The sequence below is a fragment of the Octopus sinensis genome, linkage group LG5 (assembly GCF_006345805.1).
Source record: "Octopus sinensis linkage group LG5, ASM634580v1, whole genome shotgun sequence".
NCBI lineage: Eukaryota > Metazoa > Mollusca > Cephalopoda > Octopoda > Octopodidae > Octopus > Octopus sinensis.
The window spans coordinates 39,573,984-39,590,440 of NC_043001.1; the positions used below are offsets into that span (position 1 = coordinate 39,573,984).

At 38.7% G+C, this 16,457-nt stretch overlaps 1 protein-coding gene and 1 long non-coding RNA gene across 2 annotated transcripts in view; one reads left to right on the plus strand and one right to left on the minus strand.

Annotated features, from left to right (window-relative positions):
* Positions 1 to 16,457, minus strand: part of LOC115212116 — a 798,722-nt gene that overhangs the window by 362,308 nt on the left and 419,957 nt on the right. The window contains exons 14-19 of the mRNA XM_036503334.1: positions 15,986 to 16,027; positions 10,173 to 10,214; positions 5,421 to 5,480; positions 5,137 to 5,178; positions 1,668 to 1,727; positions 1,386 to 1,427 (exon numbers count right to left, since the gene is read on the minus strand). Coding sequence (XP_036359227.1) covers positions 1,386 to 1,427; positions 1,668 to 1,727; positions 5,137 to 5,178; positions 5,421 to 5,480; positions 10,173 to 10,214; positions 15,986 to 16,027 — 288 coding nt within the window. The remainder of the gene's footprint in view (positions 1 to 1,385; positions 1,428 to 1,667; positions 1,728 to 5,136; positions 5,179 to 5,420; positions 5,481 to 10,172; positions 10,215 to 15,985; positions 16,028 to 16,457) is intronic.
* LOC118763638 lies at positions 1,094 to 14,883 on the plus strand. Its single transcript, XR_004999402.1, has 3 exons — positions 1,094 to 1,104; positions 3,030 to 3,032; positions 14,721 to 14,883. It is a non-coding gene; the product is annotated as an uncharacterized LOC118763638 (long non-coding RNA).

Here is a 16,457-nt window from a genome sequence, read left to right on the forward strand (position 1 = left end):
CAATTGGAACGTTTAAATAAAGAAACTTTTTTCATTGAAAAATACAAAACACATCTAAATATGCATGCATAACCAACTTTTATCTTTTTACGTATTTCAATTCACAATTACATCACTGTACATAAATCCCCTACTAAACAAGGTTTTTGAAACTTGTCTCTGTCTGTACACATATCTAATCTCCACCCATTACCGAAAGCTAAAGAGTTATCTCCCTTACCCACAACAATAACAATAATAACGACAACCAATTACCTCCCTTTATTTATCTACTTGTGAAGTCATTCACTCGTGAATTTCATCACACTGAATATGGACAAAATTTCTTCTTAAGAAAAAATATATATTCAAATAAGTAAAACATAATATCATGAATAGCGATAGCGAAACCGGTTGATATATTAAAAATTATATTAAAACTATGTAAGTGTGTGTATTTTCCTTTTTTTTATTTCCTATATATATATATATATATATATATAATATAAATAGTATATAAATATATGCATATATACATACATATATGTACATACCTACATATATGCATATACCTACATATATGCACATACCTACATACATGCATATATGGGTACAGGACATCGAAAAAACGTGGAACAGAATGAAAAATGGAAACATAAAAGCAAAACCATAGAAATGAACTTTTTCGAACAATTATTAAAAAAACAGAGAAATGAGACATACAACATAAAGAATACTCCCTTTCTTTAGATGTACCTGTTTCATATACTCCACATTTAGAAGGAAAAGACATATATATATATATATATAAATATATATATATATATATATATATATATATATGTATATAAAATATATCATCATTCATCATCATCATCATCGTTTAACGTCCGTTTTCCATGCTAACATGGGTTGGACGGTTTGACTGGGGTCTGGGAAGCAAGGAGGCTGCACCAGGCTCCAGTCTAATCTGGCAGTGTTTCTACAGCTGGATGCTCTTCCTAACACCATCCACTCCGTGAGTGTAATGGGTGCTTTTTACGTACCACCGGCACAGGTACCAGGTGAAGCTGGCAACGGCCACGATTGGTTGGTGCTTTTTACGTGCCACTGGCACAGAAGCCAGTCAAGGCAGCACTGGCATTGGCCATGTTCGGATGATGCTTGATAATGGATACTGGTTTCTTTATATCAAGAGAGCTTAGCAGTCTGGCATGATAAACCAATATTTGTTGAACTAAACCCTTCAAGGCATTGGCATGGCTGCAGTGCAATGACTGAGACAAGTAAATGATGAAAGGCATACATTAAACTGACTATACTGCTTAATGAAACACTGAACCATGATATTTGCTAACTCTTGCTCCAGTGCATGTAATTTTTTTATGGATTGCTAATGCACTTACCATCAGGTTTCCTGGAGACACTGACATAAACATCATTCATGTCTATGAGAAATCAATGTATTTAAGTCATGGCTATAAATTACATTTATATCATGTTAGTATTGTTGTGATATTGCCATAATAAACACTAATGACATGGACTCAAGCACACTCACACACACATATATGCATGTAGAAATATGTTAACAGACTAAATGAGAATATACATTCCATGATTGTTGGTTTTTCTTTAAGATCATTTTAAAAATCATGCTATGTACTAACAATATTGATTGTACTTACCTGGGTGTTTCATAGGTAAATATCTGGGCTCACTATCTTCAGAATCTTGCTCTCTCTCACCTTTAAAAGTGAAATAAAAGTGGGCATCATTATTGTTTGGGGAGAATGTTTTTAAATATATTGCTTTTGCACAGAAAGTAACAAGTAAACTTCAGCACTTACTTTACATACATTTTTAAGCCTAGTACTTTATCTATCAGTCTCTTACCTCAATGGGCTTTGATCACAGAATATATTGACACTAATTTTTACTCCATCAATGTTAGAGTACAATATTGTACTGATTCTGTCACTTAAATATTTAAACTGATAATTAAAAATGATGATGTAGCCACTCACAAATACATTTATAGAAATTAGATTGTTTCTAAGGTTTCTTTCTTGCTAGAGTAATCGACAAGCGAGAGTAACTTTGTATACTCAACAACTAAAGCTGATCACATTCACCATTGCATATCTGTTTAATACTTTGTGTATCATGTGTAGGCAAGCATCTATTGCATTCAAAATTAGTCATATAATTATTTAGTTTATTCATATAAATAAAGCAGTGATTTTGTTACAACAATTCGTACCTGATATGCCAGATGTAAACCAACAATGAATTAGATATAGTGGTTATTCAAACAATGAATTCGTAGATGATTAATGGGTTGGATAGGTGCTGATAAAAGGGCAAGAACTCCTGAAATATGGCATATACTCCATTGTCCTTTTTCTATATTCAGTTCCAGTGTTTGTTTACATGTGGCATCTCCATTGCATATCTCTTTAATACTTTGTGTCTCATGTGTGGGCAAGCATCTATTGTATTCAATATTAGTCATATAATTATTTAGTTTATTCATATAATGGATTTTCATCACATATGTGCTTATATACTGCATTATGAAAGGTAAGGACCAATAAAAGGGTAGAATATCAAAACTGAGTAGGATTGTCTACCAGCAGTTGCTTGTACATATTATGAGATTTTGCCATTCTCAACATTTTGCAGATGTGTATTTGTCATAAGAAGTCTACTTCTGAAACATGTGGTTCTGGGTTAAGTCCTACAACATGTGTATTCTACTATAGACTTGGGCCAATGAAAGTTGTGTGAGTGAATTTGGTCGAGGGAAACTGAATGAAGACCCCAGCATGGCCACAGTCTTAGGACACAAACATGTAAAAAAGACATGTATAAATATATAAGTGTCATCATCATCATCGTTTAATGCCCGCTTTCCATGCTAGCATGGGTTGGACAATTTGACTGAGGACTGGCGAACTAGATGGCTGCACCAGGCTCCAATCTGATCTGGCAGAGTTTCTACTGCTGGATGCCCTCCCTTCCTAATGCCAACAACTCCAAGTGTGTAGTGGGTGCTTTTATGAGCCACTGGCACGAGGGCCTGTCAGGCACTACTGGCAATGGCCATGCTCATATGGTGTTTTTTTCATGCCACCTGAACAGGAGCCAGTCCAGCGGCAATGGCAACAACCTTGCTCAAATGATTTTTCACGTTCCAGTAAGGCAATGCTGGTAATGATCATGCTCAAATGGTGCTTTTTACATGCCACCAGCACAGAAGCCAGTCAACTTCTCTGGCATCAATCATGCTCAGATGATGCTCTTAGCACTCCACAAGCACGGATGCAAGTCCTCAAATTTGATTTCAATTTCGATTTCACTTGCGTCAACAGTGTTTAGTATCCAATAAAGGAAAGGTATACATAAGTGGGCTGGTTACACCCCTGGCATAGGCCACAAGTTTATGGTCTCACTTGGCTTGCCAGGTCTTCTCAAGCACAGCATACATCCAAAGGTCTCAGTCACTAGTCATTGCCTTGGTGAGGTTTAATGTTCGAAGGTCATGCTTCACCACCTCATCCCAGGTCTTCCTGAGTCTACTTTTTCCACAGGTTCCCTCAACCGCTAGGGTGTAGCACTTTTTCACACAGCTATCCTCATCCATTCTCGCCATGTGACCATACCATCGCAGTCACCTCTCTTGCACAATACATCTGATGCTTCTAAGGTCCAACTTTTCTCTCAAGGTACTCACACGCTGTCAAGTATGCACACTGACATTACACATACATCATTCCTTGTGAATTTACGCATGTCCTCAGCAGTCACGGCTCATGTTTCACTGCTATGTAGCATGCCCGTTTGTACACATGCTTCATACAGTCTACGTTTTACTCTGAGTGAGAGGCCCTTTGTCACCGGTAGAGGTAAGTGCTCTCTGAACTTTGCCCTGGCTATTCTTATTCTAGCAGGTACACTTTCAGTGCACCCTCCCCTGCTACTGACTTGGTCACCTAGGTAATGGAAGCTATCAACTACTTCTAGTTTTTCTCCCTGGAATGTGGCAGAAGTTGTTCTCTGCACATTTTCAGTATTTATTGCTCCTAAGCATCTGCCACATACAAAAACTATCCTCCCAGTTAGCCTTCCTTTGATATTGCTGCACCTCTTATGTGTCCATAGCTTACACTGGGTAATGTTGGACATAAGAAGAACAGGATGTGGCACGCAAGAGATGTTTGTGTTGGTATGGTCATGTACTACAGATGGACGAGGAGAGATGTGTAAAGAAGTGCCACTCCCAAACAGTTGAAGGAATCCAGAGTAGAGGTAGACCCAAGAAGACATGGGATGAAGTGGTCCAGCATGACCTTCGAACGTTGGGCCTCACAGAGGCAATGACAAAAGACTGAGACCTCTTGAGATATGCTCTGACTGCAAAGGCCCAGCAAATAAAGTGAGTTCACAGCTGTATCCTATACTAGTTTTGTATAACCAGCCCCAGCCCATTGAAAAGTACCTTGGATTGTAGGGTGACCTGCTGTGCCTGAGGAGACCTATTGAGTCAAGTACATCAACATCAAAATGAAAATCAAATGGAAATTGTAGTTGTGATACCCGTGCTGGTGGCACATAAAAAGTTCCATCCGAATGTGGTTGATACCAGCACCACCTTGACTGGCTTCCATGCCGGTGGCACGTAAAAGGCACCAACCGATCATTGACGTTGCCAGCCTCCTCTGGCCCCTATGCCAGTAGCACATAAAAAGTACCCATTACACTCACAGAGTGGTTGGCGTAAGGAAGGGCATCCAGCTGTAGAAACACTGCCAGATCAGACTGGAGCCTGGTGCAGCCTTCTGGCTTCCCAGACCCTGGTCAAACCATCCAACCCATGCTAGCATAGAAAATGGAGTTAAATGACGAAAAGAAATATATATATACACACACACACACACACATACATACACACACACACACACACACACACACATACACACACACACACATATATATGAGAGCATATATGTCTTTGTGCTTGTCCACTGCCATCACCACTTGACAATGGGTATTGGTTTGTTTACAGGAAGAGAACTTAGCAGCCTGACATAAGAAACCAATACTTAAATATAAAATATAATATGTGATTTTTTTATGGATTGCTTATGTACTTACCATCAGGTTTCCTTAAAACATTGACATAAATATCATCTGTGTCTGTAAGAAATTAATACGAGAATTTAAATCATGGCTATAAATTACATTTATATCATGTTAGTATTGTTGTGATATTGCCAAAATAAACACTAATGCGATAGACTCAAACACACTCACACACACATATGCATGTAGAAATATGTTAACAGACTAAATGAGAATATACATTCCATGATTGTTGGTTTTTCTTTAAGATCATTTTAAAAATCATGCTATGTACTAACAATATTGATTGTACTTACCTGGGTGTTTCACAGATAAATATCTGGGCTCACTATCTTCAGCATCTTGTTCTCTCTCAGCTTTAAAAATGAAATAAAAGTGGGCATCTTTATTGTTTGGGGAGATGGTTCTTAAATATATTGATATTGCACAGAAAGTAACAAGTCAACTCCGGTACTTACTTTATATGTTTTTTAAGCCTAGTACTTTATATATCAGCATCTTTTATTGAATTGCTCCACTATGAGTATGTAAACACACCAACACCTGTTGTCAAGCAGTGATGAGGTGAAAAACACACACACACACACAAACACACATACACATAGATGCACACACAATGGGTTTCTTTTAGTTTGCATCTTACACATCCACTTACAAGGCTTTGGTCAGCCTGAGACTACAGTAGAAGAATCTTGCCCAAGGTGCCATGCAGTTGTAGGGAAGCAAGCTTCTTACCATACAGCCATGCCACACTTATGAGTAGAATTTTAACATATCCAAAGTTATATTTTTGCACATGCATACACATGTTATTAAACTGTATATTTTACACAAAGAATCTGCTAAAACTTTTGCTAATTTCCCCAGGACTGATTCCAGCAACAGGACTCGAAAATGAATCTAAAACAAAGAAGTATTAACACTAATGGTTCTGACTGAACTTAAAATAAAATAAAAGGATGAACTTGTGCATTAAAGAGTGTAATTTTAGTAAAATATTGTTTATATGCTTACTTAGAACATTAACATAAGCATCATCCATGTCTTTAAGAAAAGAAAATAATGAATATGATACATGGCTATAAATGATATTTACAATATATTGGGCTGTGCTGAGACTACCTGAACACACATGATAGACTCAAGCACACACACACACACACATGCGCACACATGCACACACACACAAGCACACACACATGCACACACATATATATTCATATCTATATAAACACATATCAGGCACCAGTTTTAATTTCTGATTCTCAGATAAGAAAAGTTCTTATTCTCTAATGAGAAATTTCAATGTACAAGATATTTATTGCCTAATCAATATTATAATAGTTCTACTTGTCATTGCATTACTTAGCCCATTGGTAATGCTCTCATGTGATTAGAGAAAAAGAAGGAGAAAAAAAGAGGGAGAAAGAAAAAGGGGGTGGAGAGAGAAGCATCCATGTTATGAGGTAGAGGGAATGTAATTGTAATGTTTTCACATGATTTGTTGAAGCAAAAGAGAAGAGAAAGAAAAAGGAGAGAGAAAAAGAGGATAAGGCACAGAGTGAGACAGGAAGAGGGAAAAGAAAAAGAAGGAGAGAGAAGCGTCCATGACATGTGATAGGGAGATCGTAATATATATTATGTGGTTAAAATTTAGTTGAAGCTAGAGGAGGAGAGTTAAAATTATAATTTTAGTAGAGAGGTAATGTTCGAATATGGAGGTTAAAGAAAGGCAGTGGGGGGGGGGGTAGAGGAGTGAGAGAGAGAGAGAGAGGAGATGACAGTGGTGGTGGTGACTGGATAGTAAAAAGGGTATTTTTTTAAAGATTGAACCAAATTTTTATATTACCTGTCACTTAACGCATGCACGTAAGTGCAATTCAGTGAAATATTAACGCTTATTTACATGGCAGACATATGCAATTTTACTAAAGACTGTATCTTAGGTACAAGATATTTTTCTTGTTTGTTTACGGGGAAAATGGAAAAATAAGAGTGAATATTTATTTTAGGAGTGCTGTGTATTAAGTCTATAAAATTGTGCATCAAGTGTATAAACTGTATATATAGTGCATTAAGTAATCATTGTATTCCAATTTCTTTCATTTTTCAATGAATTTTAGGATGTGTGACTATCTTTCCATACAGACATAACACAGGTTATGCTTTCAGGTTTTTTGGATAAAGTTTCCAGAAATAACCCAATAGGGTTACTATCAATTTTGTGAAATATTCACAGGTCCCATTAATATTACTGAAACTGAATTACCCAAATCATGTCATGTTTCACCATTTTTCCCATTTTGAATTCTTCTCAAATGACAAATTACTAATAAATTCTATTAAAACTATTTTCAACACCATCAATGTTAACAATCAACTGACTAATCAATGTGCAAATTTATATCAGGAGAGAGTTATGTACTGGTGGATAATGGCACACTTGGAATTACTGATCCTTAAAAGTTAGAGGGACACAAGTGCTACAATGGAAAGCTATTAGATATGAAGATTCCATGAGAATGAGAGTCTTTTCAGTATCGACCCAATGAAAGGACCAGTTGTTCTAGTGAACAGATGTCTTGGGTAAATCAATTAAGGTTACGAAGGTAGGGAAAGCTTTCATAACCTTAACTACGTGTAAATGTGTGTGTGTGTGTGTGTGTGTATACACACATGAACATACACAAATATATACATATATAAACACATACAGACACACATACACACACATTCCATTGTTCACTTGCATTTATTTCCCCATGATAGCATGTGTTACATGAATATGTATTTGAAGCATGGATTAGCAGCCAGATAACCAGATGTTGTTAACCAGGTTGTATGACACTTGTGTTCGAACTGCAATGCTGCATGGAGATGAGACATAGGTAAATGGTTTGTGAGGACTGTACAAGCCATGTAAAGAGTTTCAGCTAGCAAGATGAAAGTCAGCAATGAGTTCAGTGTGTAGGTAGGGATTTATAAGGTTTCAGTTCTCAACCTCCATCTGTTTGTTGTAGTCTTGCAAGTCACAGCTGGGATGCTTAAAATATTGGGTGGTGTGGGTTATGATCTTATCACCTGCATCGTAAATCAGGTAGTTCATGAAGGAGTCGTATCCAATGACAGATGTAACAGCACCATAGTCAACTGCTACAAGGGGAAAGGTGATGCTTTAGGTAGAAATAACTACAGGGGTATCAAATTATTGGATCAGGTGATGAAAGTTACAGAGAGGGTCATAGCCAGACTAATTAGACAGAGAGTTAGCCTAGATTAGATGCAGTTTGGTTTTGTGCCAGGCAGAAGCACCACTGATGCTATATAAGGCACCTGCAGGAGAAATATCTAATCAAAGATAAACCTCTGTACTTGGCTTTTGTTGACTTGTAGAAAGCCTTTGACAGGGTCCCCCAATCCCTTATCTGGTGGTCAATGAGGAAACTGGGGATAGATGAGAGGCTGGTAAGAGCTGTACAAGTCCTGTACAGGGATGCTGTCGGTAAGGTGAGGGTTGGCAATGAGTATAGTGAAGAATTCCAAGTAGATGTAGTCCTCCAGGTAATAACAGAGGAATTCAAGACAGGATGCTCCTGGGAGCTCCTCTGTGCTGAGTCACTATCAGAACTAGAGGAGAGGTTTCAGGTGTGGAAGCAACGTCTAGAATCGAAGGGCCTTAGGGTTAACCTAGCAAAAACCAAAGTCTTAGTAAGTAGGATGGCTGTCAAATTGTTATCCCCTTCAGGTAGATGGCCCTGCTCGATCTGTAGAAAAGGTGTGGGTAGAAACTCCATATGATGTACCCACTGTAAGCTATAGACACATAAGAGGTGTAGCAATATCAAAGGTAGGTTAACCAGGAAAATAGTCTTTGCATGTGGCAGATGCATAGGGGCAATAAACACTGAAGATATAGAGAAAACAGATTCCATTACATGCCACGGGGAGAAACTAGAAGTAGTTGATAGCTTCTGCTACCTTGGCAATCAAGTCTGTAGTGGGGATGTTTGCTCTGAGAGTATAGTGAGTAAGAATAGTCTGGGCAAAGTTCAGGAAGCTCCTAACTCTGCCGGCAACTAAGGGCCTCTTACTCAGGATGAAAGATAGATTGGATGGTGCATGTGTGTCTGAACTGCCATGCTGCATGGCAGTGAAACATGGGCCATCAATACTGAGGCCATGCGTAGGCTTGTATGATCCACTGGATGTGTAATGTCAGTGTGTATACACGACAGAATGTAAGCACCCTGATAGAAAAGTTGGGCATAAGAAGCATCACATGTGGTGTGCAAGAGAGGCATCTACACTGGTATGGCCATGCGTTACATATGAATGAGGACAGCTGTGTGAGGAAGTGCCACTCCCTAACTGTGGAAGGAACCTATGGAAGAGGTAGACCCAAGAAGCAATGGGATGAGGTGGTGAAGCATGACCTTCAAACATTGGGCCACACAGAGGCAATGACAGGAGACTGAGACCTTTGGAGATATGCTGTGTTTGAGAAGACCTGGCAACTAAAGAGAGATTGCAGCCATGCATGTCCAGCTCTGTTAAGAATACCCCTGATGTGTTGGGCAATATGATATGCTTGAGAAAACCAGTCAAATCAAGTAAAACCAATATTGTAGCTGTGGCCAGTGCCCCCTAACTGGCTCCCATGCCAGTGGTATGTAAAAAGCACCATCCGAACATGGACGATGCTAGTACCCCCCACTTGGCTCTTGCACTGATGGCACGTAAAAAGCACTATCTGAACATGGTCAATGCCAGGCCTGCCTGACTGGCTCCTGTGCCGGGGGCATGTAAAAAGCACCCACTACACTCTCAGAGTGGTTGGCATTAGGAAGGGCATCCAAATGTAGAAACATTGCCACATCAGATTGGAGCCTGGTGCAGCCACTGGCTCTCCAGACCTCAGTCAAACTGTCCAACTCATGCCAGCATGGAAAACGAACGTTAAACAATGATGATGATGATGATATATATATTAATTATATATGTAATTCAGAAATAAAATACTATTTGCTAATGACATTAATTATACTTACTCTTTAGCTTGGATAAATTAGTAGCATCTGCACTTACTGCATCTTTAAAAAAGAAAATGAAAAATCATTTATTGCTTGTATGAGCACTGCATTGTATCTGAAATGAATTATTTCTAGGACATATAGAAAAATATTTATGATATGCTTTTAGTTAAGCTATACACAAAAAATTAACAGAGACCCAGAATGTGTTAGTGAAAGATTTATTTAGTTGAACACATGAGGGCAACAGCCACCTGTCAACTCCCTAGCTAGTCTGCAGCAAAGTAACTGTATACAGTTCATATGTCATAAATCCTTGGGCAATGCCCTACTGTTGACTGTCATTGGAACTGGGAATGTGTTTTAACTACCCTGCCCATGCGTGTGGTGACTTGGCTCTTTGGTGTTTGTTCCTTGCCAAGGGTTGGTGTGATTTGCCTGGAGTGGCCCCTGTTTAGTGGTTGAGCTTATTTGGAAAGTGTTGTCAATATCAAGATACACCAGTTTCATCCTAACTATAGAAACAATGTCATGTCGTCTGCCAATTAGGAGTTGGAATAATTTGTCTTCTGGACATTTGACTTCATATGGATCATTGTAGGGTGACTGGAGGGATTTTCATCGTGTGTCACATAGAATAAAAACAAGGTTAGCCAAGCAGAAGTCATTTGGTACAGATGATCTAGGTGTATGTTGACATGGGAATAAGGTACAACTAGACCACACTTGTCTTTCAGTTGCGCAAGGTACCTTTTGAAATCTGGGTCTGACTTCATGTTTGGAATGAACTCTCCTAGCACTGTAAAAGAGGCACCATACACCATTTCAGCAGAAGAAGTGTTAAGATGTTCCTTTTGGGTGGTGGGGATTCCCAGCATCACTAATAGAAGTGGATCAATTCAGTTGGGCCAGTTAAGTCTGGTTGTCAGGAATTCCTTCAAGCCGCAGTGAAATCTCTCCACTAACCCATTGGCCTATGGATGATGGTAGGCTATTGTGCACTTCATTGTGATTCCAAAAAGGTCATTCCACAGCTTTTAGGTGAACTGTGGACCCCAACAGATGAGATGTTGTCTGGGACACCAAAATGAGCAACCCAGTTTTTGATGGAGGATCAGCTGGCTTCTTATGTTTCTGTACTTTGGAGAGAGATAGCCTCAGGCCAATGAGTATAGCAGTCTACCAAAGTCAGTGGGTACGAGCAATCTTGTGAAGGTGGTAGGAGGCCAACAAGGTCAATGTTGATGTGGCTGAAATGAGCCTGTGGTGGTTTATAGTTGCCGAAGATGCAGTAAGTGCAGATGCTACTAATTTATCCAAGCCAAAGAGTAAGTATAATTAATGTCATTAGCAAATAGTATTTTATTTCTGAATTACATATATAATTGGTGTATTGATTGACCGAGGCTTGTTGACAGGGGATGCAGTTCTTGCTCCACTCCCAAATTTGCTTGGCCATACCGTGCCAGATAAATTTGTACCATGTAGCTCTAGTATCTGAGTAGGACAGTCTATGAATGATGTTGAAAACTTTCCTGCACCAGCCTAATGGGATGATTGGTCATGGTTTCCCAGTGGATACATCACACAGTAGAGTTGTAACAAAGTGTACATCCTGCAAGGAAAGGAACATGATGGCAATGTGGTAGGGCCTTTTCTCGTCATCTGTCTGTTGGACTGCAGCCATAGCCTCATAATGCAGGCCTTCCTTATTGGGGCTTGGTAGTTGTGAGAGCAGGTAGGGTCATGAGAGAGTGCATTTGCAACTGAGTTGCTTTTCTAGTTATGTGTTGGATGCCTGTGGTGTACTCAGAAATGGCCAACAGCTGTTGTTACTAGTGTGCAGACAAAGGTGCTGAGAGCTTGCTCATAGCAAAGGTGAGTGGTTTGTAGTCTGTGAACACTGTAAATGTGCGGCCTTCAAGAAAATAGTGAAAGTAGCGGACAGCTAGATGGACAACCAGCAGTTCCCTGTCAAAAGCATTGTATTTTTGTTCAGAAGGCCATAGCTGTCTACTGAAGAAGTCAAGTGGTCACCACTGACCATTGATGTGTTGTTCCAAAATTCCACCAGTGACATTGCAACTCATTTTTACTGCTGAGTGAGCTAGAGCAATGTGAAATAAAGCACCTTGCTCAAGAACACAACCTCATAATTGTAAGTCCAGCACCAAAACCACTGAGTCATGTGCCTTCACTGTGTGTGTTTACGTATATATAGAGAGATAGCTAGACAGACATGTTAGTGAGACAGGGGTTGAATGTAGAGAACATGTAAAGACTAGAAAGGAATGAAACTAGTACACTTATGGGATGTACAATGTGTGTGTGTATGTACAACAAAGTGTAAATGTGAGAAGAGAAAAATTGGGCATAAAAGGAATCAGATGTAATGTGCAAGAGATGAGATTATTTGGTATGGTTATGTGAAATGTATGGATGAGTATGGCTACTCTAAGAAGTGCCAATCACTTAATGTCACACAATATCCTGACATGGCTGTTGTCAGGATACTGATCATTACAGAAGAAATCAAAAAGCACTGGGATAATCGAGGATTTATTGTGCTTCAGAAGTGCTGTCACAGTGAAAGCGAAATCCTAAAAGCATTATGATTATGCCTATAAACTCACTGGCCCCTGCCCCTGTACCCAATCTGTCCATGTTCAGCCTTCCTTTGTCTTTAACTGCCTAACATTCCTCCATCACTCTTCTAACTATAGCACTATTCAACAAATTCAGCACTATTCAGCATATGTGAGCAGAATTGTACATATTTCCTTTCCTTTTTGTGGTACCAATTATCCTTTTCCCTGGAACCAATTCCTTTTAAAATCTGCCCCTAATTCTCAATATCATCCTTTCCTACATTATTTTCCACTGATCACTCTTTTCTTTGCCTCCAGTTATCTCTCACTTTCTGCTGAGCAACATCTTATGACTGCCATATCTCATCTTTAATAATGTCTCATATCTTCTATCATTCTCAACACCCTCTCACACCTGCTGTTGACACCCACTTCCATGTTAGCCACTCACTATATCTACCTTTACATTCTTATGACCTCTATCTTTGTCAATGTACATCTCTCTCACCTTCTCCCCTCTCCACACATCATTTCCCTATTTTTCATCTATCTACAGATTTATTATACTGCTGCTCTCCACCCTTTCCAATTGTCTGTCCATGTTTCCTCTTATATTTACCTTCTTTTACTTTAAGAAAACATTTTAACAACACATCACTGCCATCTTTATCACTTGTTTTAGCTACTCTCACCCACCAATGTATATTGCAGCATAACCTTGTATCTCCACAACAAAACTTCTATGCCTGTCTCTCTATCATACTTTAGTCTTTCAATACATGGAATAAACCCACATCCTTCTGTACTATATCTCCATTCAGTTGAGGTGGTGGTGGTGGTGGTGGGGGGGGGATTCTTTGTCTTGAAAGTTACTAGGCAACCTCACTAATGCCAGTGCCATGAAAAAGTACCCAACACACCCTGTAAAAAGGTTGTTATTTGGAAGTGCAGACAACTATAAAAAACATGCAAGGCAGACATTAGGACTCGGTGCAGTCTTCCAGCTCATTGGATCCAGTTGAACTATCCAACCCATGCTAGCATGAGAGATGGATATTAAATGATGGTGATGATGATGGGATGATGACAGTGATTTTTATTCAACTATGTCAAGGGACTTGTTATATAAGGCACTCACATTTGCTAAATGCTAAAACGATGATAGAGACATAGACATTATCATGCATGTCAGGAAATTCTGTTTTACAATAAAAGTTGAGTTAATGTCAAGCAAACTGACCCAGAAGGCTCCTTCATTGGTGGCAAGAGCCTTTGACACTGATGACATATGTGAGTTTATAGACCTCTTGATTCTAGACACACAAGTAATTCTCCTCTGGCCCATATAGAGAGGGTGCCTTGATTTTATCAAAATAATTAAATGGTTACTCCAATATGTTCAGGAAAGACTTTTTTTATGTAAATTGGTGTTCATCAGCATAAACATCTTGTTTAATGATGGACTAAAGATTTTCCATAGGGTTGAGACCCAGAGATGCTGGCAGCCCATCAGCCTTTCACCGTGTATGCTGTAAAACCCTAGTAATATTTGGATGGTCCCAGCAGAGTGGGAGGAAGTGTTGTCATGCGTGAATATGAGATTCCTTAGAAGTGAAAGTGGTATGTCATCTACCCATGAATCTAAGACCTCCTTTTAAAGATTGCAGTAGGCAGCTACAGTCACTTTAAGCTCTCCAGGCACCCTGACTGGGCCAACAAGTCTGTCCAAATGAGACCAGCCCACAACATGACTCCTCCACCATGTTGTGGACTTTGTAAACGTTGGTGATGCTAATCTCCAAAATAGACCCAACCATTTGACCAACCATCAGGTCATTCAAGGGTTGTCCTGGTTTCATCAGTGAACAGAACACAACTCCTTCTAACATCATGTACTCTTGGGCCCATTGAAGCTTCAAATTCCTGTGACAGGACGTTAAAGGAGGCAGTTTCAGGGGTTCTTGCATGGAAATCATAGTCCCAAGGATGTGATTTCTGGTGGTTTTTGGTACATAAGGAAGTCCAGAGGTGGTGAAAATGGCTTTGCTTGTTTGTCCAGGTTTCTCATGTAACCTGCAGCTAATATTCCTTAAATCCCTAGCTGTCATAGTCCTGGAGGTCCCACAACTGAATCATTTCTTCCTTGGTGATGGGTCCTTCAGGAATCGCCTAGCTGTATCCACATGATGACTTAACCTTCTCTGCAATTACATCAAGAGAGATGTCTTTAGCACTTTCCTTGATGATGACAGACTTTTCTTCATTATTAAGGCCTTTTCCACATCCCATTGTTCTTAGAGAGGAGAGATGCTATTAGTGTGATACACCCAACAACTGAAGAACCTAAAATAAAAAAGAAAGGACGTTTCACAGAATACTGAAAACATAACAATGGTGTAGCCATAGTGTGCAAACCAGCTGAGGAAAGTTTTATCAAAATCAATTCACTGAAAACCAAGAAATCCTAAATTTCGTTCCTAAGCTATTGGTGTGGTTCTAGATATATATATTGTGAAGGTGCATGGCTTAGTGGTTAGGGTGCTGCACTCACAATTGTGAGATCATGATTTCGATTCCCAGACGAAGTGTTGCATTATGTTCCTGAGCAAACACTTCATTTCACATTGCTCTGTGATCATTTTGTTGACATGTGGCATGTCAAGCATCTATGCAGGTGATGTTGATTTGATGGAAAGCGTGAGCTTATGCAAACACCACCATTTTATCACTATAAACAAATCATTAGTGTGATTGTTCAGTAAGAAATTGCAGAATCCTCATATGTCATCTAATGACAGGAGAGCCCTTTATATATAATATATACATACACATACATGCACATGCATACACACACACATACATACATACATACATACATACATACATACATACATACATACATACATACATACATACACACATATATATGTATGTATTAATACATACATATATACATATGTATAAAGTAATATATTAAATATAAAACTGAGGTGATCTCCAGAAGATCTAGCATGCTGGACAAAATATTTAGCAGCATTTTGCCCATCTTCACATTCTCAGATCAAATTCTGCCATGGTCAGCTTTGCCTTTTATCCTTTCAAGGTCAATAAAATAGATACAAGTTGAGCAATTGGGTCAATGAAATTGATTTTCTCCTCTCCTAGAATTGCTGACTTTGTGCCAAAAATTAAAACCAATATTAAATATAAAACTATTTGTAATTTGCTGTTAATTATACTTACTGTAACGTTTGTCTGGAATAGTCTCATAATAATCTACAACACCTTAAAGAGAAGAAATCAAACGGGAAAAATTCATTATTTCAGTATATAGTGCATGATATCTAAAATTTACTGTTTTAAGCATTACATATATGTTGTGTGTGTTTGGGTATTTATGTACGTATGAATGTATATATATATATATATATATATATATATATATATATATATATATATATATATATTCCGAATAAACAAAAGATTCAAAGAAAAGAATAAAAACAAACAACATGAGGACATGCATAAGAAATGTATTAGCTTGATGCTAGGGGAAAGAAGACAGTTTGGCATTTTAAACGTGGCTCTTAGTCAGAAAGGAGAAAGGGAAAAGTCCAAAGAAGGAAAAGAAATCACCAACGGCACAGATAGAGTTACATTGCTTAAGTGACTAGAAGTAGAAAGAGATACAGAAAGTGGTTTTGGGGACAGAATA